Source organism: Mesoplodon bidens, assembly GCF_964165515.1.
Source record: "Mesoplodon bidens genome assembly, chromosome: 4".
NCBI classification, from domain to species: Eukaryota; Metazoa; Chordata; class Mammalia; order Artiodactyla; family Ziphiidae; genus Mesoplodon; species Mesoplodon bidens.
Window position 1 is genome coordinate 62,904,780 of NC_138160.1, and position 25,101 is coordinate 62,929,880.

The 25,101-nt window shown below is 39.6% G+C and overlaps 1 protein-coding gene across 1 annotated transcript in view; it reads right to left on the minus strand.

Annotated features, from left to right (window-relative positions):
* The window catches only part of TBCA (tubulin folding cofactor A), a 118,119-nt gene extending 93,830 nt beyond the window's left edge, over positions 1–24,289 (minus strand). The window contains exon 1 of the mRNA XM_081231539.1: positions 24,132–24,289. Coding sequence (XP_081087665.1) covers positions 24,132–24,184 — 53 coding nt within the window. The 5' untranslated portion in view covers positions 24,185–24,289. The remainder of the gene's footprint in view (positions 1–24,131) is intronic.
* Positions 24,290–25,101: the final 812 nt, after the last annotated feature.

Here is a 25,101-nt window from a genome sequence, read left to right on the forward strand (position 1 = left end):
CAGGGAGTTTTTGGCTCATGCAACTAAAATCCAGGGGAGGATCTGCTTCAGGTTGCCTGATCCAGCAGACATATTATGAAATTTCTTTTCGTCTCTTCATTCTGCCACCCATAGTACAAGCTTCATCTCAAGGTCAGATTCCCTAGTGCCAAAAGAAAGCTGCAGCCACAAGCAATTACATGGAAGAAAGCACAGCTGTACCAGAATTCTAAGCAAGAGTTCTGAAGTGTACCTTGCTTAGATCAGCCTAAATCACATGCCCACCCTGAATCAATTCCTGTAATGAGGAAATGGAATCTGATTGGCTAGATTCACTCAGAGGCCCATTCCTAAAGCTAGAAGTGGAGCAGTTTCCCTCAAAGAACATGAGCTATGTGCGTGTGGTAAAAAATGGTGGACACTGGAATGAAAATACAGGTATATATCAAGAGAAGAAAAAATAGATACTGAGGAGGCAGCCACAGTGTTCACCCCAAGATGTTCAAAATGAAGATTCAGAGTCATCGCAAAATATTATGTACAGTATTCCCCATTCAAAAGACAGAAAATCATTAGAATCATTCTTCTTACAAACAAAAGTCAAATTGGCTCCTGAGACTACTTCTATTTAATCTAGTACTAGAAATGCTAGTTTAAAAAGAATAATATAAATACAGAAAATAAAAGTATCTATTTGAGACCTATATACTTTCTAATACCAATAGAAAATACAAAAGATGATATAAATAAATAAATATTAAACATCTCACCCTTGGTTGGGGGGGACAGGTAAAGAAGACTGAAAGTATGTTATGTCTGCTAGATTTTTAAACCTATGGCAGTAATAATTACAAAACATACAGTACCAGATTAAAAATTATCAATAATAAATTAAAATCTTTCTCTAGAAATGCTGTACCAAACTTAAGAACTTAAGGTATCATAAATCAGAATTAACAGAAATCATTATCTCAAAAAGATTCTGTACTCCTATATTCACTGCAGCATTATTCACAATAGCTAAGACATGGAAACAAACTTAGTGTCCACTGACAGATGAATGGATAAATAGATGTGGCTTAAAACATAAATGTAAGTCTAAGAAAGGAGGTCTTTTGCCCATTTTTCTTTAGGTCTTCTGTCCATTTTTTGATTGGACTGTTTTTTGTTATTGAGTTGTATGAGCTGTTTGTCTATTTTGGAAATTAAGCCCTTGTTGGTCACATCATTTGCAAATATTTTCTCCCAACGCATAGGCTGTCTTCAATTTGTTGATGGTTCCCTTTGCTATGCAAAAGCTTGTGAGTTTGATTAGGTACCATTTGTTTATTTTTGCTTTTACTTCTATTGCCTTGGGAGACTGACCTAAGAATATATTGCTACAATTTATGTCAGAGAATGTTTTGCCTGTGTTTCTTCTAGGACTTTCATGGTGTCATGCCTTATACTTAAGTCCTTAAGCCACTTTGAGTTTATTTTTGTGTATGGTGTGAGGGTGTGTTCTAACTTCATTGATTTACATGCAGCTGTCCAACTTTCCCAACACCACTTGCTGAAAAGACAATCGTCTTTTCCCTATTGTATATTCTTGCCTCTTTTGTTGAAGATTAATTGACCATAGGTGTGTGGGTTTACTTCTGGGCTCTCTATTCTGTTCCACTGATACATATGGCTGTTTCTGTGCCAATACCATGCTGTTTTGATTACTGTAGCTTTGTAGTATTGCCTGAAGTCTGAGAGGGTTATGCCTCCAGCTTTGTTCTTTTTCCTCAGGATACTTTGGCAATTCTGGGTCTTTTATGGTTCCATATAAATTTTAGGATTATTTGTTCTAGTTCTGTGAAAAAAGTTGTGGGCAATTTGATAGGGATCACATTAAATCTGTAAATTGCTTTGGGTAGTATCACCATTTTAACAATGTTAATTCTTCCAATCCAAGAATATGAGATATCTTTCCATTTCTTTGAATTATCTTCAATTTCCTCCATTAATGTTTTATACTTCTCAGCATATAAGTCTTTCACCTCCTTGGTCAGGTTTATTCCTGAGTATAAAAAAAAAATATGTACACAGACACACACATACCTATACCTACACACCCACACACACACCCACACTCACACACTGGAGTATTATTCAGCCACAAAAAAATGAAGGAACTGCTAGTTGGGCCAACATAGACAAACTTTGAGGGCATTACGCTAAGTGAAATAAGTCAAACAGCGAAAGACAAATACTGTATGATCTCACTTATATGTGGACTCTAAAAAAACCACACTCATAGTTTTGGTTTGGTTTAGTTTGGTTGCCAGAGTTGAGGGATAGAATTGGGGAGAATTGGGTGAAGGTGACCAAATGGTACAAGCTTCCAGTTATAACATAAATAAGTACTGGGGATGTAATGTACAGCACGATAACTGTATTTAACAATACTATTTGTATATTTGAAAGTTGCTAAGAAAGTAGATCTTTAAAGTTCTCATCAGAAGGAAAAGACTGTAACTACGTGAAGTGATGTTAACTAAACTTATTGTGGTAATCATTTTGCTATATATATATTGCAAACCATTATGTTGTAAACTTTGAATAAATATAATGTTATATGTCAATTATATCTCAATAAAACTGGAAAAAATTAAAGAATTAACATAACATGGAAAAGAATCATTTAAAAATATTGTTGGTCTTCTTTGGCCTCAGCTCCTAAGCAACCCAGAACCAAAATGGTTTTCAGCACCCACTATACAGACTGCTGTCTGCAGACCTCCTCTCTCAGCTCCCAAGCATCCAACATTGAATGCACAGTCCTGGAAATGGATAGGGTTGCCCTTTCCAAAGGAAGCCCCCTTCCCACCAGGTAAAAACCCTGGGCTGCCTGAGGGATGTACATTATTCTACACAAGGAGGAAGGAGGTGATTAAGTATGTGGTTGTGGGACTGGAGCCTCACATCCCCTTTACACTCTTTATCTGTGGGGATGCTTATATTAAAAGATAATCAGGACTTTGCTGGTGATTTGGAAAACACCAAATCAGGTATAAGGTAACAACTTTGGAAAACAGTTGTTACCTTATACATTATAAAGAACACTGACATACCTTATGACCCAACAATTCCATTCCTGGATAAACACCCAAGAAAACTTTTCATGCATCATTAGTAAAGACGTGAACAAGAACGTACATAGAAACATAGTAACTGAACAATCCAAATGCCCATCAATAGAAGAAGGGATAAATTATGGAATTATCACACAATGGAATATTACACAATAGTCAATACTGCATCTAAATGTAAAAATATGGATGAATCTTACCAACATAACACTGAGTGAAAAACAGTAAGTCCCAGAAAATATCCTTCTTACAAACTAAAAGGTAACTAAACAATATATACCTTAGTAATATACAAATAATACAATTATATAAAATAAAAAAGCAAGGTAATCATAAAAACAAGATTAAAAACAATTACCTCAGACGGAGGGAGGAGCACAAAATTAGACATGTTATTATCATTATTTTAGTTCTGTGTTGGGTGATGGGTTCATATTAATATATTATTTAAAAATAAATATAGGAATATAACAAATGAGAGCTGTGCATGAACCAAGACGTGCAGCATAAACCAAGGATTAAGATTAATTTAATTCTGTACAACTAAGACCCAAAGAAAGAAAATTTGTTGGGGCAACAAATTTGGATCCACTCCTCACAGCACATCTTAAATCTTCCATCTTTGTTTTTGACTCTATGGTCACCTATTTTTTTTTAATTGAAGTATACTTGATTTACAATGTTGTGTTAGTTTCAGGTGTACAGCAAGTGACTTCAGTTTCACATATATATATACACACACACACATATATTTTTTTCTTTTTCAGATTCATTATAGGTTATTACAAGATATTGAATATAGTTCCCTGTGCTATACACACTAGGTCCTTATTATTTATCTATTTTATATATAGTAGTGTGTATCTGTTAATCGCAAACTCCTAATTTATCCTTCTCACCCCCTTTCCCCTTTGATAACCATATGTTTGTTTTCTATGTCTGTGAGACTGTTTCTGTTTTTAAGTAAGTTCATTTGTATCATTTTTTTAGATTCTACATATAAGTGATATCATGTGATATTCATCCTTCTCTGTCTGACTTACTTCACTTAGTATGTTAATCCCTAGCTCCATCCATGTTGCAGAAAATGGTATTATTTCATTCTTTTTTACAGCTGAGTTATCCACTGTGGTATGTGTGTGTGTATACATACACACACACATACATACATATATACACATCTTCTTTATCCATTCCTCTGTCAGTGGACACTTAAACTGCTTCCATGCCTTGGTTATTCTAAATAGTGCTGCTATGTACATTGGGGTGCATGTATCTTTTCAAGTTAGAGTTTTCATCTTTTCCAGATATACGCACAGGAGTGGGGTTGCTGGATCATATGGTAACTCTGTTTTTAGTCTTTTAAGGGACCTCCATACTGTTCTCCATAGTGACTGCACCAATTTACATCCCAACAGTGTAAGAGGCTTCCCTTTACTCCACACCCTCTCCAGCATTCATTATTTGTAGACGTTTTGATGATGGCCATTCTGACTGATACGAGGTTGCACCTCATTGATTTGCATTTCTCTAATAATTGGCGATGTGGAGCATCTTTTCATGTGCCTGTTGACCATCTGTATGTCTTCTTTGGAGAAATGTCTGTTAAGGTCTTCTGCCCATTTTTTGATTGGGTTGTTTGTTTTTTTGTTGTTGAGTTGTACGAGCTGTTTGTATATTTTGGAAATAAAGCCCTTGTCAGTCGCATCCTTTGCAAAGATTTTCTCACAGTCTGTAGGCTGTCTTTTCATTTTGTTCTTGATTTCGTTTGCTGTGCAAAAGCTTGTAAGTTTGATAAAGTCCAATTTGTTTATTTTTGATTTTATTTATTTTGCCTTGGGAGACTGATCTAAGAAAGTATTGCTACAATTTATTTCAGAAAATGTTTTGCCTATGTTCTCTTCTAAGAGTTTTATGGTGTCATGTCTTATATTTAAATCTTTAAGCCATTTTGAGTTTATTTTGTGTATGGTGTGAGGGAGTGTTCTAACTTACATGTGGCTATCCAGCTTTCCTAACGCCACTTGCTGAAGAGACCTCTTTTCTTCATTGTATAGTCTTACCTCCTTTGTTGAAGATTAATTGACTGTAGGTAATGGGTTTATTTCTGGGATCTCTATTCTGTTCCACTGATCCATATGTCTGTTTTTGTTCCAGTACCACACTGTTTTGATTACTGTAGCTTTGTAGTACTGTCTGAAGTCTGGGAGGATTATGCCTCCAGCTTTGTTCTTTTTCCTCAGGATTACTTTGGCAATTCTGGGTCTTTTGTGGTCCCATATAAATTTCAAAGTAAACAAAAAAACAAAAAAAACCCTTTAAAAATCATGTCAAATAAATAAATAAATAAATAAAATACCTAGGAATAAACCTGACCAAGAGGGTGAAAGACTTATACACTGAGAACTATAAAACACTGAGAACGACAGAACACTGATAAAGGAAATTAAAGATGTTTCAAAGAAATGGGAAGATATTCCATGCTCTTGGATTGGAAGAATTAGTATTGTTAAAATAGCCATACTACCCAAAGCAATCTACAGATTTAATGTGATCCTTATCAAATCACCCAGGACATTTTCCACAGAACTAGAACAAATAATCCTAAAATTTTTATGGTCACCTATTTTTAAAAGTTAGTAGCAATATTCATTTCAGCGATGGAAGAAAACACTGATTATGGGAAAGTGCAGTGTAGTCTGATGAACCAAGTAATGTTTGGGGAAATTTTTCCATAAAGGTATCTTTAAAAATAGTTTCAGCACTTATAGAGGTTTCACCTCTGGGAAAATATACATGTGAAATACTTTATTCACTAATAATATAAATAAGGTATTAGAGTGATTCTTCTGTTAGAATTACCTAAAAACAATTTAAAAATCTGTCTCCTTTTTTGACACAACCTGAGTCACTGCCAGTCATCCCAACTTAAATTCTCCATTCCAACCAACAAAACATCTTGCTGATGTCACCTGGATCTCAACTCTATCCTCAACTCCCATCCAGTCATTCAACACTGCTGAGCACCTAGTATATACTAGAGAGTATGCTAAATGTACAAACATGGAGAAAACAGTTTTGCACTTCCCGAAGCTCAAAGAGCTGTACAATACTTCTAAAAGTATGATTAGAGGAACATATATAATAGAATTATGCAAAGGCATTGTAAAACGTACAAATTCTTGGATCCTGCCCCACACTTACAGAATTAGAATCTTAGGGGGTAAAGTCTGAGTAAATGTGTTTTTTAAAAGTTCCCACGTTAAAATTAAAAATTAATTAAAAGTACCCAAGTTAATTCTTTTACATAATAAAGTTTGAGAATTATTGTTATAGTATAGTAGTTCTCAAACTCTTTGGTCTCAAAATACTTTTAAAAATTACTGAGATGGGCCTCCCTGGTGGCGCAGTGGTTGAGAGTCCGCCTGCCGATGCAGGGGATACGGGTTCGTGCCCCAGTCTGGGAGGATCCCATATGCCGCGGAGCGGCTGGGCCTGTGAGCCATGGCCGCTGGGCCTGCGCGTCTGGAGCCTGTGCTCCGCAACGGGAGAGGCCACAGCGGTGAGAGGCCCGCGTACCGCAAAAAGAAAAAAAAAAAAAAATTACTGAGAGCCTATAATTCTGATTGGCACTAATTCCAACATATGAGTTTTTTCCCCCCACACCAAGCGATTCTCTGACACCAGTTAGGTGTCCTACAATTTAACTTAGTCCTGACACTATCTACTTAAAGACAGTACCAGATTCCATGGATTAAGGGCTCAGTCCCACAAGACGCACCCACTTTGTATGCCAATCAGAAGCCCAGGTTGTTACCTATGCTTTTGACCAACTGGCTATAAATCAGAGGTTCCCAGGAACCACTCCCTGACTTAGATTAATTTGCTAAAGCAGCTCAAAGAACTCAGAAAACCAGTTTACTCACTGGATTACGGGTTTATTACAAAGGATATTAATCAACAGACAGATGTACAGGACTGGGTCCCAAACACAGGAGCTTCTGTCCCTGGGGAGTATGGAGCTCAACATGGTGGTATGAATGGGTTCTGATTCACCAATCTGGAATCTTGTCCTTTGGGGATTTTATGAAGGTTTCATCAGAGAGGCAGGATTGATTAAATCACTGGCCATCAGTGACTGATTCAACCTCACGGCACTTTCCTCTCCCCAGGGGTCAGGAGATGGGACTAAGAGTTCCAACTTTTTAATCACGGTTGGTTCCCCTGCAACAGCCCCCATCCTTAGGTTACCCAGGTGCTTTCCAAAATTGTCTAATTAACATAAGACAACTTCACTACTCTCATCACCAAGGAAATTTCAAGGGTTTTAGGAGCTCTCTGTCAGGAATGGGGAGGAAGACGAAATATATATTTCTTACTACAAATTACAATACCACATGACTTCAAAGAACTTTTGGTTATGTTAATTACAGATATTAATATTTTGTCTTAGAAATTAAAACCGGGAAATCACAAAAATATTTTAATTAAAAATGTAGTATTTGTTAATTCACTTAAAAACAACAAATGTACATGTTAACCAAGATAACCTATTTTATAAAAAAATAACTATATTTTCCAAAACGAAAAAATTTACTGAGAAGAATGGCAATGCTTCACATTTTTGCAAATCTTTTAAATGTCTAGATTAACAGAAACATCTGGATCTGCTTCTTCATTTAATCTGTTACAATATCACATATCATTACAGTCTCTGGAAAACTCCACTATACAATTTTGTGCAAATGAAAGTGAAAAAGGCAAATAATGTCTCAGTATTACTATGAAAATAAAGTTGACCTTGCAAACACCCTGAAAGGGTGTCAGAGACCCCCAGGGGCCCCTGGACCATACTTTGGAAACCAACGGTCTAATGAAAGGAACAGATAATTACAGTAATCTCCCCTTATCTGAGGTTTCAGTTACCCACAGTCAACTGCAGTCTGAAAATATCAAATGGAAAATTCCAGAAATAAACAGTAAGTTTTAAATTGCATGCACGTTCTGAGTACTGTGATGAAATCTCATACTGTACTGCTTTGTCCCACCCAGGATGTGAATCATCCACACTGTATACACTACCCACTCATTAGTATAGGAAAAAACATAGTAGATACAGAGTTTGGTACTATCTGCAGTTTCAGGCACCTACTGCAAGTTTTTTAACATATCCCCCACGGATAAGAGAAGGCTACTATACAAAGTTCTTTGAGAACACAGAGAAGGGAGACAGACAGGAAACTTCTGCAGAGGTGGTGGCATCTCCTGAGACTTAAGCCCAAATCTTTACACACTAGGTAGGCCCTGTAGGATCTATATCTTCTCCCTCCTACTTTTCAAGGTGTCTCCTACCCCTTCTCCTCTTTCTCACTTGGTTGCTCCTCCTCAAACTGGCCAATCTTTCTCTCTTCTTCAAGCCTTTGTATCTACTGTTCTTTTTTCTGAAAGGCTCTTCCCCCATACAGTGTCCATGGCTCTTCTTGGCCATACCTGGCCATCATGAAGATTAAGGACAGCTATACCCTTGTATACCTGTAATCCATTCAGGGCCCATTCCTTAGAAAATTCTGCCTTATACTAACTGTTATATATGTGCACTAGAAGCCATATTTAACAAAGCACATGGTAGCATCATTTGTAAACGTGGAAAAAATAAAACTAAATATCCATCAACATGAGAATGAAACAAAACACTAGTAAATTCACGCAACAGAATGAATTAGAGCTGAATGTTTCAACATGAATAAATCTCAAGAACAGTAATATGCACAAAAAGTAGGCTAAAGAAAGATTCCTACAATATGACACTACTTATAATTTTTAAATTTTAAATTAATCTATATTTTGATAGGTAATACACGATTCAAAATTATAAGAATTTCCTCCCATCCCTGTCCTATAGTTATACAGTTTCTATCCCAGGGACAACCAACGTGACCAGTTTCCTATGTATCCTTCCAGATATATTTTATGTTACACAAAAATATAAGTTTTGTTAAATGTGCTGAATACTTTAATATGGTTCATGTATATCTACATATAAAATAGAAGTTTAAAAATATGTGTGGAAATGATAAAGACCAAATTCAGAATAATAATTACTAACAGGCAAAGAAGAAAAGGAACAAACTCAGAAAGGGGCACTTCAAATGTACCTGTATTGTTTCATTTCAGGTTTATTGTGTTTTCTCGATTTTTTTCATACATGAAATAAATTTTTTTCTTCATAAAATAAATAGATGAAAAGGATCAGATTTGAGAAAATAAAGTTTGGTGTCAGACGGAGTTTGAAACCAGAGCATACTAAGGACATAAATTCAATACTTTAAAATGAGTCTAAAGCTCAAGAGAAAGCTGGAGATTGGGGATTTATATAAAGAGATACTTGCAGTTCTAAGAATAAATATTTAGATATATGCACCCTATAAAACAGAGCACAAATTCCTTAAGGACTGGGCCCAAAACTCTGCCATATTACGTTCCCCTGAAATATCACCTACTGCCCATAATGAGATTTCAATTTACCTATATCCTTACTATTTTTCTTAGGTTTCAAAAATAACATCCTGGGCGCTTCCCTGGTGGCACAGTGGTTGAGAGTCTGCCTGCCGATGCAGGGGACGCGGGTTCGTGCCCCGGTCCAGGAAGATCCCACATGCCGCGGAGCAGCTGGGCCCGTGAGCCATGGCCGCTGAGCCTGCAGGTTTGGAGTCTGTGCTCCGCAGCGGGAGAGGCAACAACAGTGAGAGGCCCGCGTACTGCAAAAAAAAAAACAACAACAACAAAAAAAAAACATCCTGGTATGGGTGAGCCTATTTATGTAAGTAACTTAACAACAGGCAGTTACACCACACACACACGCACACACACACACACACACACACACAGTCTATTAAATTAGAATCAAAGGGAGACAGTGTTCTGGTTAGTTCTAGGTAAACTACAAAGCCTTATTTATTTTTTTAATTCATTCATTCATTCATTTTTGGTTGCGTTGGGTTTTCCTTGCTGCACGCAGGCTTTCTCTACCTGCAGCAAGTGGGGGCTACTCTTCATTGTGGTGCACAGGCTTCTCATTGCAATGGCTTCTTTTTTTTTTTTTTTTTTTGTGGTACACGGGCCTCTCACTGTTGTGGCCTCTCCCGTTGCGGAGCACAGGCTCCGGATGCACGGGCTCAGCGGCCATGGCTCACGGGCCGAGCCGCTCCGCAGCATGTGGGATCTTCCCGGACCGGGGCATGAACCCGTGTCCCCTGCATCGGCAGGCGGACTCTCAATCACTGTGCCACCAGGGAAGCCCAGCAATGGCTTCTCTTGTTGCAGGGCACGGGCTTTAGGCGCGTGAGCTTCAGTAGTTGTGGCACGCGGGCTCAGTAGCTGTGGCTCGCGGGCTCTAGAACACAGGCTCAGTGGCTGTGGAGCAGGGGGGCTCAGTTGCTCCGCGGCGGGTGGGATCTTCCCACACCAGTGCTCAAACCCATGTTCCCTAACTGGCAGGCGGATTCTTAACCACTGAGCCACCAGAGAAGTCCCTCAAAACCATTTTTAGATTGAACTTATTAATAAGTAAAAATGTTTCTAGGGCTTCCCCAGTGGCACAGTGGTTAACAGTCTGCCTGCCAATGCAGGGGACACGGGTTTGAGCGCTGGTCTGGGAAGATCCCACACGCCGCAGAGCAACTGAGCCCCTGCGCCACAGCTACTGAGCCTGCACTCTAGAGCCCACGAGACACAGCTACTGAGCCTGTGTGCCTACAGCCCATGCTCTGCAGCAAGAGAAGCCACCACAATGAGAAGCCTGTGCATTGCAAGGAAGAGTAGCCCCCGGTCGCTGCAACTAGAGAAAGCCCACGTGTGACAACGAAGACCCAATGCAGCCAAAAATTAAAAAATAAATTTATAAAAAAGCTTAAAATGTTTCTACAATAGACTAGTTTCCTTTCTAGGTAAGAAAAAATCCTGTGAAACTGTTAACTTTTAAAGAAATCCCTGATATAAATATATTTTCTTATCTTTCATTTCTCCAATAAAAATACTATCCTGACAAAAGTCTTTGTGGATTGTGATTACTTGCAGCTGTTTTATTGCTCTTTTTTTAAAAAATAAATGTATTTATTTTATTTCATTTATTTTTGGCTGTGTTGGGTCTTCGTTGCTGTGCACAGGCTTTCTTTAGTTGCAGCAAGCCGGGGCTACTCTTCGTCATGATGCACGGGCTTCTCATGTTGCGGTGCATGGGCTCTAGGCATGCGGGCTTCAGTAGTTGCAGCACGTGGGCTCAGTAGTTGTGGCTCGTGGGCTCTAGAACTCAGGCTCAGTAGCTGTGGCTCATGGGCTTAGATGCTCCATTGCATGTGGGATCTTCCCGGACCAGGGCTTGAACCCGTGTGCCCTGCATTGGCAGGCGGATTCTTTTTTTTTTTTTTTTTTTTTTTTTTTTTTTTTTTTTTTTTTTTTTTTTTTGCGGTAGGCGGGCCTCTCACTGTTGTGGCCTCTCCCCTTGCAGAGCACAGGCTCCGGATGCGCAGGCTCAGCAGCCATGGCTCACGGGCCTAGCCACTCTGCGGCATGTGGGATCTTCCCAGACCGGGGCACGAACCCGTGTCCCCTGCATCGGCAGGCGGACTCTCAACCACTGCGCCACCAGGGAAGCCCGACAGGCGGATTCTTAACCACTGCACTGCCAGGGAAGCCCTTTATTGCTCTTCTGAAGTTTAACTGGAGTATTCAGCAACCTCTCTCTTTTCAAAGTCTCTCACTTTTAGTGATAAAAGCAAACTTCAATTATAGGAGGGGGAACAGACTCTTGAGCTGTTCCCCCTTATATAACTGACCTCTTTTCTGGTTTTCACCACTCCTCAACTCAATTTGCAAATATGTATTAAATGCCTGTTTTGTTATAAGCAATGTATTATACACCATTCCTCTGGTCCCTAAAAAGATGAGAAGAACTGCTTGGCCTTAAGAAAATCTTTGTATATCTTATATAGTGCAAAGTCCTTAGAACTTAACGTCCTAGGTTTGAGATGAAAATTACTGTACTAGTAACCTAAGTTGAATTACACTTCAGTAGAATTATAGGTCTTCAAAAGCTTCATAGAGTACAGACATATTTCAGGTAATGGATGCACATTAAAAACATGTCATTTTAGTACTGTTCAGAAGCTGAGGATCATTTTGTGGAAAAATAGATGCTTACTGGTTTATAGACAAATAAACCCTGAGTTAAAGCATGTGTATACACATAAGGCTCCGTAAAATATTTCTTTAGCACAGGTGAAAGGATATCAACAACAAAGGGGGAACTCAATTAAAAACAAAATATTAAGAAGGATTTGAAAATAATTATAATCTAGCATTAGCATTGTAGGGATGTCTTCTGACAGTTTTGGTGAATCATTTATAGATTTTAGAATAAGGGCTCTTAAACACTCACTCACTTGACTACTCTTCCCTACGATAAACTTTATGCAAGTGCAGTAAGAGGGAAACTGGCCTTGACACATTGTGTTCTCTATGTCTGCGTCTGTATTCTTGCCCTGCAACTAGGTTCATCTGTACCATATGTCTAGATTCCACACATATGTGTTAATATACGATATGTTTTTTTCTTTCTGGCTTACTTCACTCTGTATGACAGACTCTAGGTCCATCCATATCTCTAAAAATGACCCAATTTCGTTCCTTTTTATGGCTGAGTAATATTCCACTATATATATGTACCACATCTTCTTTATCCATTCACCTGTCATTGGACATTTATGTTGCTTCCATGTCCTGGCTATTGTAAATAGTGCTGCAATGAACACTGGGGTACATGTGACTTTTTGAGTTATGGTTTTCTCAGGTTATATGCTGGGTCATATGGTACTTCTATTTTTACTTTTTTAAGGAAACACCATATTGTTCTCCACAGTGGCTGTATCAATTTCCATTCCCACCAATAGTGCAAGAGGGTTCCCTTTTCTCCACACCCTCTCCAGCATTTACTGTTTCTAGATTTTTTGATCATGGCCATTATCACAGCAAGATCTTTTCTGACCCACCTCCTAGAGTAATGAAAATAAAAACAAAAATAAGCAAATGGGACCTAATTAAACTTAAAAGCTTTTGCACAGCAAAGGAAACCATAAACAAGATGAAAAGACAACCCTCCGGATGGGAGAAAATATTTGTAAATGAAGCAACAGACAAAGGATTAATCTCCAAAATATGCAAACAGCTCAGGCAGCTCAATATCAAAAAAACAAACAACCGAAATCAAAAAAATGGGCGGAAGATACAGTATTTTTTAAGGTGTTAAAAATACAGGGTCACTGATATAAACAGACATATTTTGCTGGGGCTTCAAAGCAGGCAATCAACATCTCAGCAATTTAAAGAAAAATGGCCATTACAAAGTCCTGAAGATTAATCCAAAACACAAGCTTCATGGTCCTCCCTTCTCCCTCCACAGCCAATCAGTGAAAATGACAAACAACTAAAAGCGAGTTTTTAATCACAATTTAAAAGACAGCAAGGGGGCTTCCCTGGTGGCGCAGTGGTTGAGAGTCCGCCTGCCGATGCAGGGAACGCAGGTTCGTGCCCCGGTCCGGGAAGATCCCACATGCCGCGGAGCGGCTGGGCCCGTGAGCCATGGCCGCTGAGCCTGCACGTCCGGAGCCTGTGCTCCGCAAAGGGAGAGGCCACAACAGTGAGCGGCCCATGTACCACAAAAAAAAAAAAAAAAAGACAGCAAGGGACTTCCCTGGTGGTTCAGTGGTTAAGACTCTGCACTTCCAATGCAGGGTACGTGGGTTCGATCCCTGGTTGGGGAACTAAGATCCCACATGCCGTGTGGCACGGCCAAAAAAAAAAAAAAGTTTAAAAGAAAGCAAGTTCCAGGGTCTCTCCTGGAGAGACTACACTGTTTATAGTTCTACAGAATGATTATGATGATAATAATGACAGCAGTTAATATATACTGAACACACATATCTGGCATTTGGGCTTAGTGCTTTAAATGATTACCTTACAATTCTCTGAACAACAGTACAAGAAAGACACTATCGGGCTTCCCTGGTGGCGCAGTGGTTGAGAGCCCGCCTGCCGATGCAGGGGACACGGGTTCGTGCCCCAGTCCGGGAAGATCCCACATGCCGCGGAGCAGCTGGGCCCGTGAGCCATGGCCGTTGAGCCTGCGCATCCAGAGCCTGTGCTCTGCAACGGGAGAGGCCACAACAGCGTGAGGCCCACATACCACAAAAAAAAAAAAAAAAAAAAAAAGAAAGATACTATCATTAACCCATTTTCCAGCTAAGAAAACTCAGGCTTTTAAAGGTTAAACAACTTGCTCAGGGTCACCTATGTAGTAAGTGGAGCCTGGGACTCTATCTGTTTAACTCCAACTGCAGCAGTAACTATACTATTATGCTGTCACATCACAATCGATTCAGTAGCTCCCTACTGCTTATCAGGTCAAAAATCCTTATAGAGTAAGGCTTCATCCATGTCTTTGTTCACTGGAAAGACTTCTGTTGAGCATTTATTATATGTCAACACCATACCAGGTGCTTCAAAGATAGAGGTTCTGAGTGAGGCTGCTAAATAAGTGATCTTTGGATCAGTCATTGTTATTTTAAAATGAGCTCTACTGGGGCACGTTAAACAGCATCACAGTTGGAATTATGTTCTTGTATAATTGTATTATTGGAAATGGAATGTTGGAAAAGGAAGACCACACATCTAAGCATTTATATCCTAAATAGTTCTGGACTACTATTTTTTTAAAATATCTTTATTGGAGTATAACTGCTTTACAATGGGGTGTTAGTTTCTGCTGTATAACAAAGTGAATCAGCTATACATATACATATATCCCCATATCTCCTCCCTCTTGCGTCTCCCTCCCACCCTCCCTATCCCACCCCTCTAGGTGGTCACAAAGCACCGAGCTGATCTCCCTGTGCTATGTGGCTGCTTCCCACGAGCTATCTATTTTACGTTTGGTAGTGTATATGTGTCCATGCCACTCTCTCACTTTGTCACAGCTTACCCTTCCCCCTCCCCATGTCCTCAAGTCCATGCTCTAGTAGGTCTGTGTGGACTACTATTTTTAACAAAATTTTCCAACCTGGCTTACTACAAATTTTTAACAAAAAAATGCAATGAAAACACAGAACACACTTACATGCACACACAGGGGTCGAAAGATCTTTCATTTCCACATTCAACTTGCAGAATAATACAGGTTGTGCTGGGAAAACCAAGGTCATGAATGGCCTTAGCTTTCCTCCTTTCCAGCTTAAAGAGACATCTGGTTGCCGGCTGTGTAGCTCCTACGAGTAAAAGTTTGCCAAGTAGTTGGCTGAAGGTGGGGAAGAGCTGACCACCTGCAATCCATTCTGACACTGACTCTGACCATCACTTTGGAGAACTGGATACATTACAGACATTCCAAAAGGAGCTGGCTAAATTTCAAGGTAGGAGGTTGGCCATTTTGGCTGAACTTACTTTAACTCACAACAAAGCGCTATGATGTGGAAAAAGAGGAGAATACACGAAAAGGTACAAAGCTACTAAAGCTTACAAGAATAATTTACAAGGCTATGTCCCTAACCTCTCCCAGCACTGTCCACCATACTTCTATCCATAATTACTTTTAAAAGATGAAGTGTACATACAACTACAGCTAAACAGGTAAAACTATATCTCCATGTCTATGTAAGTACATGTGTCATTCATATTTTTCACTTTTATGTCAGTATAAAATATATAATCCACATACATATACATAATGTATGTCACTATAACATGTATTATATATATAAATATATGTTTGTCACTATAACATATATTATATATATAAATATATATATTTAACTGTGGCAATTTTACTTACCTTTTATGTTTTTTATGCCTGCTGTACAATATATATGTTATATATATCATACACAGTTGTATATTAGAGGTATGGGTATAAACAAACTTAAGAAGATGCCACAGTTTGGAAAAGGTGCTTGCTTTATTTTTAAAAAAAGAAAAAAATCAATACAATTTCCCCACAGATCCATGATGTAAAATTCTATAATCAAGCCTTGTAGATTTGTAATTATGGTATGTCAGCTACATTTAAACAAGAGTGTTAAAAGATTGTTAAAGTTAAACTAACACAATTGCAGTGTGAATTGTCCTAGTCTCATTCTAATCTACTGGTGTCACTTTCATTTAATCAGAGGAAAACTATGGGCCAATGTCAGTGCTATTTCCAATGCCCTAACATTCTTTGTTCACATTGGATTTTAAGCCATTACCAATCTAAAATGGTTATAAAAAGATATATTTCAGAAAGCATTTTTAATGAATTAATTCACTCACCAGTGGACATTTTTAGCAGGCTTTATTGAAAATAAGTTGGCTTTAAAGTTATTAAATAACCTTTTATGTTAAATGAATGAAAACATTTTGTTCTTGCAGAAGAATTTCTTGAATTTACCATAAATACAGCTTAAGAAAAGAAAAACCCTTATTTTAAAACAGAAATCATACTTGGAAACTTATGGTAGACATATGTCATTTAGCTGAAATAACATATCAGCATTTAAAACATCAAGGCTGGGGCTTCCCTGGTGGCGCAGTGGTTGAGAGTCTGCCTGCCGATGCAAGGGACACGGGTTCATGCCCCGGTCCGGGAGGATCCCACATGCTGCAGAGCGGCTAGGCCCGTGAGCCATGGCCACTGAGCCTGCGCATCCGGAGCCTGTGCTCCGCAACGGAAGAGGCCACAACAGTGAGAGGCCCACATACCGCAAAAAAAATAAATAAATAAAAGTAATACCTGAAACCATAAAACTTCTAGAAGAAAAAATAGGCACTACGCTCTTTGACGTCAGTCTTAGCAAGATCTTTTTGGATTTGTCACCTTGGGCAAGGGAAACAAAAACAAACAAATGGAACTAATCAAAGTAAACACCTTTTGCACAACAAAGCAAAACTATCAACAAAATGAAAAGGTCACCTATTCAACAGGAGAAGGTATTTGCAAACATATATCTGATAAGGAGTTAATATCCAAAATATACAAAAAACTCACATAACTCAAGATCAAAAAAACAAACAACCTGATTAAAAACTGGGCAGAGTACCTGAACAGACATTTTTCCAAAGAAGATATACATATGGCCAACAGGCACATGAAAAGATGCTCAACATCACTCATCATCAGGGAAATGCAAATTAAAACTACAATGAGATATCACCTCACACCTGTCAGAATGGCTAGTATCAAAAAGAAAACAAATAACAGGGCTTCCCTGGTGGCACAGTGGTTAAGAATCTGCTCCGGGAAGATCCCACATGCCGCGGAGCAACTAAGCCCATGCACCATAACTACAGAGCCTGCGCTCTAGAGCCCACGAGCCGCAACTACTGAGCCCACGTGCCACATCTACTGAAGCTGGCACGCTCTAGAGCCTATGCTCGGCAACAAGAGAAGCCCGTGCGCCGCAACGAAGAGTAGCCCCTGCTCGCCGCAACTAGAGAAAGCCTGCACATAGCAATGAAGACCCAACACAGCCAAAAATAATAAATTAATATAAATAAATTTAAAAAAAGAAAACAAATAACAAATGTTGGTGAGGGTGTGGAGAAAAAGGAACCCTTGTGTACTGCTGGTGGGAATGTAAATTGGTGCGGCCACTATAGGAAACAGTATGGAGATTCCTCAAAAAATTAAAAATAAAACTACTATACAATCCAGCGATTCCACTCTTGAGTACTTACCTGAAGAAAACTAAAATACTAATTCAAAAAGATATATGCACTCCAATGTTCTCTGCAGCACTTACAACAGCCAAGATAGGGAAGAAACCTAAGTGCCCATGAACAGATGAATAAAGAAAATGTGATTGATATATATATTTATAATTACTTATACATACACACACAATGGAATATTACTCAGCCATAAAGAAGAATGAAATCTTATCATCTGTGACAACAAGGATGGACTTAGAGGGCATTATGCTAAGTGAAATAAATCAGACAGAGAAAAACAAATACTGTGTGATTTTACTTATATGTGGGATCTAAAAAACAAAACAAATGAACAAACGTAACTAGACAGAAACAGAATCACAGAGAGAACAAACAGGTGGTTGCCAAAGGGGAGGCATGTGGAGGGAAGAGAGAAATAGGTGAGGGAGATTAAGAGGTACAAACTGGGCTTCCCTGGTGGCGCAGTGGTTGAGAGTCTGCCTGCCAATGCAGGGGGCACAGGTTCGTGCCCCAGTCTGGGAGGATCCCACATGTCGCGGAGCGGCTGGGCCTGTGGGCCATGGCCGCTGAGCCTGCGCATCCAGAGCCTGTGCTCCGCAATGGGAGGGGCCACAACGGTGAGAGGCCCACGTACCGCAAAAAAAAAAAAAAAAAGAGGTACAAACTTCCAGTTACAAAATAAATGAGTCACAGGTATGAAAGGTACAGTGTGAATATAGTCAATAATTATGTAACATCTTTGTATGGTGACAGATGGTAACTAGACTTATCATGGTGATCATTCTGAAATACAGAAATGTCAAATTACTATGTTGTATATCAAGAACTACCACAGCGTTGTAGGTCAATTATACTTCAAAAACAAAAAATACTCATAGAAAAAAAGATCAGATTTGTGATTACCAAAGGTGGGGAGTGGGGGAGAAGGGGAATTGGATACAGATAGTCAAAAAGGTACAAACTTCCAGTTATAAGGTAAATAAGTACTACTAGGTATGTAATGAACAACATGTTAAATATAATTAACACTGCTATATGTTATCATGAAAGTTGTAAGAGAGTAAATTCTGAGTTCTGATCACAAGGAAAAAAATTTTTTTCTATTTCTTTAATTTTGTATCTATATGAGATGATAGATGTTCACTAAACTTACTGTGGTAATAATTTCATGATGTATGTAAGTCAAATCATTATGTTGTATACCTTAAACTTATACAGTTGCTGTATGTCAATTATATCTCAATAAAACTAGAAGAAAAAAAATCAATGCTGTATCTTCTACTTTACAGAAAAGTATTTTCTAAATCACCAATAACTTAATACAGAAAGAAAAGCTTCTCTGGCAAAACTTCATATTTACAGGATGCATGTAAGTTTTAAGTAAAGTACAACATTCAATTCACAGTTGAACTATCAGCAAATAGTCTCCAAATAATCACAGCACACACAAAACAGTGCTATGTTAGCTACTTATGTAAGTACTAATACGAATCACCCTGGTTTGCTTGGGACTTTCCCAGCTTTAGCACTGTAGGTTCCACATCCTGGAAACCCTTTTGTCCCAGGTAAACCCAGACAACTAATGTCAGCGAGACACTGTGGGGGTGGGGGGCGGAGATTTACAGTTCTGCACTTGAAAAGAAGAAATTTGGAGTCATATCTGGTAACTCCTTGCTAGGGCTGCCAGATTAGCTGTGCCCAGTCACATATAAGTAGGTCTAGCAATCTGGAACATGGATTCAAATCTTTATTTTTATTTTATTTTTTTCACATACACACTTTATTTATTTATTTATTTATTTATTTACATTGAAGTATAGTTGACTTACAGTGTTGTGTTAGTTTCAGGTGCACAGCAAAGTGATTCAGATATACATATACATATATATGTTCTTTTTCAGATTCTTTTCCATTATCTGTGATTACAAGATACTGAATATAGCTCCCTGTGCTATACAGTAGGCCCTTGTGTTTATCTATTTTATATATAGTAGTGTGTATATGTTAATCCCAAACTCCTAATATAAGCCCTTAAATTATCAAGGAAGAACAAAAAGGAGGCTGTGATTATTTCAATAGAAAACTCGAGTAAATCTGACCTTGCTTAATACTGTTTGGCATTGATCATTCAATTAATCTCAGTAAACTTAGGTCAGGTGGCTATTCCATGCCAGGCACTGAAGACAGAGCAGTGAACAAGACAGTTTCGTCACTGATGTCACTCCCAGTCTCAAGGGAAGATAAGAAGATAAAGAAAAATATTCCAGTGATGTTGGTGTAATTTGGTAAAGGATATTCAGCCTCATTTGTTAAATATTTGTCGAACATCAAATCTTTAAAAAGAGGCTGCAAGACCCAAACCTACCAACTAATACCTAACAACGAGTCACATGTGAACACAGGCTGCTGCTTGAAGAAACTCGTATATTACCCAGCCCCTAGTGCATACATATCTCTAATTCACAGCCAGAATTAGCCCTAGAAAAACAATCCCATTGCAGGGGAGGAGATATTTGACAAGTCCTACCAGTCAGGAACTCAGTACCAAGTCAGACTCATTGCTGTCTAACTCTCACCTTACAAGCCATTCCTAGTAACTGGACTCTCCTGTTTCTAGGGGTCTAACCTCTCTCTTGAAATCTATTTCAGGAAATCAGATCCTTTGCCTTTGTTACCATGTGAAATAACAAAGTTTCTCCAGGACTAGAGCACTGTGAGGCTTCTGCCTATTTCCTTAGGGTCTAAAATCACCATTTTGCCAACATGCTGAAATGTGCATCTTCCACTCATTGTTTGATCTCTCAATTGCCAAATACCACCTTTTATTTATTGCCTGTTTCCATACTCCAGTAATATGCCATCTGCTTGTCCACATTTCTTCCTAAAACCCACTACAGGGAACTTTTGGATCACCTGAAGTATTTTAGCAGATTTGATCAGACGCTAAACTCTAAGAATTTACCCTCCCAAGCACACAGCCTACCCAAACTGAACTCTAGGACTAACACCTAGCATATATTTCTAAATGGTTCTGAACTCCTGGAAAGAAAACTGAAGGAATTCTGGGCTTAAATGACTTTAAATCTCTTTTTCCAAATAAAAGTTGTTACTTCTGAAGATAAATGAGGTGATGGGAAATGAACATCTTGACTAGAAAAAAGGTGCTGAGAACAGAAACTGAATTTTAGACCACTGCTTTAAGAAACCAATGCACAGAATGCCATTCACAAGACCAAGAACATGTCTGAATCATGAAACTGATTGAGAAGTCTTTGAAACTAAATTTGGAGGAGAAAAAATGCATACCTTTTTATTATAAAAAATGTTTAATATATAGAGAGAAGAATATAATGAAGACCCATGACCATTCATCCCCAACAATTATTAACGTGTTGCCACATCTGCCTCATCTATTTTTTTCCTTTGCTGAAGTATAATGTAGAATTTTTAAAAAACAGGATACTAAGGCAGAAGATGGAAGAAGTCAGAGTAAAATAATTTTCAGGAGAATGTAACAGAATAGGGAACAATATTTATGCATTTAGAGAGTTATCTACCAAGGCAAAATATGAGTAATAAGCAGCTAAAATAGAAATTCTAGGTTTTTTAAAAAACATATCTCATTTCAGTACTTATGGGAAAGCTCTACACCAAAATGTCAACAGAAAAGCCATGAAAAAATGTACAGTAGGCATTTGCATTAATTTATAAGCAATTTGAGATATTATGAAGTAAATTATGAAGGGATTTCATAAAAATGATAAATTTACTTATGTACGAAGAACCAAAATTAGTTTGATAATGCTCTATTATTGAAATAAAGTGAAAACAAAACTTTATTTCCAAGCAGTTTCCATAAGTACTTAAGAATTTTTGAAAGCTTGAAAACTTAAATTATTATCTAAATGAGTGTGTCTTCCCACAAATAACAAATGCTGGTGAGGATGTGGAGAAAAGGGAACCCCTGTACACTGTTGGTGGGAATGTAAATTGGTGCAGCCACTATGGGAAACAGCATCGAGGTTCCTCAAAAAAAGTAAAAATAGAACCACCATATGATCCGGCAATTCCACTCCTGGGTATTTATCTGAAGAAAATGAAAACACTATTTCGAAAAGATACATGCACCCCCATGTTCACAGCAGCATTATTTACAATAGCAAAGCTATGGAAGCAACCTAAGCATCGGTCAACTGATGAATGGATAGAGAAGATGTGATATACGTACATACACACACACACACACACACACACACACACACACACGACAGAATACTACTCAGCCATAAAAAAGAATGGAATTCTGCCATTTGCAACAACATGGATGGACCTACAGGGTATTATGCTTAGTGAAGTAAGTCACACAGAGAAAGACAAACACTATATGTTATCACTAATATGTGGAATCTAAAAAATAAAACACACAAATGAATATAACAGATCAAAAACTGACTTACAGATATAGAGAGCAAACTAGTAGTTACCAGTGGGGAGAGGGAAGGGAATCGGGTAGAATAGGGGTAGGGGATTAAGAAGTACAAACTACCGCATATAAAATAAATAAGCTACAAGCATATATTGTACAGTACAGGAAATATAGCCAATATTTTATAACTTAATGGAGAACAATTAATAAAAATTTTGAATCACTGTTATACACCTGAAACTAATATTGTAAATCAACTATACTCAATTAAAAAAGTCATTTCTCATGACTTTCCATCTAAAGCACTCTTCATTATACCCTGGTACTTCTGCCAAATAGATTTATGAAAATGACATAACCAAAGTAAGTCTAACAAAAGTGAAAACAGAACTTGGGGGTAATAGGGCAAATTATATTTTCAATTGCACATCTCAAATCCCCTTCTATTATCACACATTTTAAAAAATACTCTTCTGGGGGGCACTGTAGCTTAAAACAAAAGGTTGTAGATCAGAAACCTTAGTGCTTTCCCCTGCTCTGCCACTAACTAGCACAGTGACCCCGGACAAGTTTACTTTTCCTATTTTAACTTCATTAAACCTCAGTTTCTCATCTGTAAAATGGGAATACAAACCATAGTATTAGTTAACATTTACTAGTACTTACCACATACTGTTAAACAGAACAGCAGGCGTTTTTTGGAACTGCACGAGGCGGGTACTTACTCCATTTTACAAACGAGGAAACTGAGGCACGGTGCAATGTAATATATTCAACAATACATAACATATGGCAGAATCAAGATTGGAACCCAAGCAGTCTCACTTCAGAAAAGGATGTACATTTCACTACTACTCATCCTATCTCCTTACCGCCTTAACAATCATGACAGCTTCTGGAAAGCACAGTGCAATGCTGTGCTAAGCCGCGGAGGCAATATCTTAAAAAGTGAATTTATTCTCCCCTTTGCCTTGTCCTTCCTCTAGTGAAAATATCAACACAGGGAGAAAAGGTGGGCAGAGGAAGAAGCCAGAGAGCTAGGATTAGACATGTTTACTGCCAAATAACCTGCTTCTTCAGAAGGCTGTTCATCTTTTCTCCTGTAATGCCTCATCAAAAAGTTTCAGCTTTTGGCGTCTGAACAATAAAGGCCTAATAAGCACTCCAGTGTCTCACAGCGGTGAGAATGACGGCGAATTACAGGACTGGCCTACCCAGGATAGTTACTTGAACAGCACCACACAAGCTCCGGGGCGAGCCTCGGGGAAGCTAACCGGGGAGTGAGGCCACAGAAGTTTGTCGAGTGTGCTGGAAGTTCACGCCGCAGTTCTTCAGACTGCGAGTCCCGCCTACCATGTTAGATGACAGGGTGCCCGCAAGGTCCCATTTCTAATGAGGGCCGGGCTCGCGGCGACCCCCTAAACTTCACAACGGGCTCGCGCGTCCACGTGAGCGCAGGTAATGGACTGGAAGCGCCCCCCGCCAGCCAGGTTCCGCAGTGAGGCCCGGGCAGCGCACTCGGAGATACGACCCCAGCCCGCCCCGCCCTCGAGAGCCGGGCCGCCGCCCCTCTGCCTCCCCGACTGCGGGCGCCGGAGGGGTGGGGCCGCCGCGACCTTCACCGCTCCGCGGCTGGGTTTTGGAGGGGGCAGGCGGGGGGAGGGGAGTGCCCCGGTCCAGTGACTTGGGCACCTGCGCGCCCCCTCCATTCCCGCCCCGTCCCCACCGGCCGCGGAGCCCCAGGTGAGGCCTGGAGTCCGGGGCCCAGCTCGGGCCTGCGCTCCGCCCGGCCTCTCGGGCCGCCACGGGGCGAGGAAGAGGAGGCGGCGGCAGCTGCGCCGCTCCCGGCTCCTTACCGCTTCACCACGCCGGTTTTGATCTTGATCTGCCTCACGCGAGGATCGGCCATGGTCCCTCGAGCACCGCGGGAATGAGGAGCGGAGAGCTGGGGTAACCTTTGAGTGAGACTACGAGAAGGAAGCGGGTCTGTAGGCGTAGCCGGCGCGGGCCGGCGCGCATGCGCACACTCCGGCGCGGCCCCGGCGCCACTCTGGCGCAGCTGCCACACCCGCGGGGCGTGGGCCCAGGGTCGCGAGCCGAGGGCGGGTCACCACTCACCCACCTCCACGGAGTTTCCTGCTCGCAGAACCTGGCCCTCCTTTTTAGTTCTTGAACAGCCCCCCTCTTAGTGTGAATACAAGTTACACTTTTCCCGGTCTCCACAGCCTGGGCGTTTGGGGAAACTTGTGTCTCCCCAGATAAGACTGGTTTGGCCATGACATTGCTTTGCGAGATTATCCGCTGAATGGACGGAGTGACCTAAAAATTGAAGATATTTTCGGTGTCATTATCTTATGTCAAATGGGGTAAAATGATGCAGGTTAAAGAAATAAACTACCGTCATGCACGCAGTTAAGAAAATCCTTATCCTCTACCTCAGACCTCTGCAAACAATGTTTGTGGATAAATGCACGTAACAAAAGAAACGACTATAGGACTTATTCAAAAATCATTACCTCTAGTGAATCTTAACTATCCAACTTACAAAAATTGTGTGGCATAAAAAAGCTTGGGCTTCGTGGTCAAACAAACCCACTGACCTTTGGTATTAAGGGGTTTTACCCTTTAATAGCTAACTGACACTGGGCACATAGGCCACTTAACCTGGCTGATGAGGCTTTTGCCTTGAATGCAAAATAGAAATAATGTCCACTTTACAGAGTAGATATGAAGGTTAAAGCTCAATGACTGACATAATACTCAACAGCTTTTGACTATTTTATATTTTCAAAAAATGTGTCTATTGCATAAAATGAGACACACCTC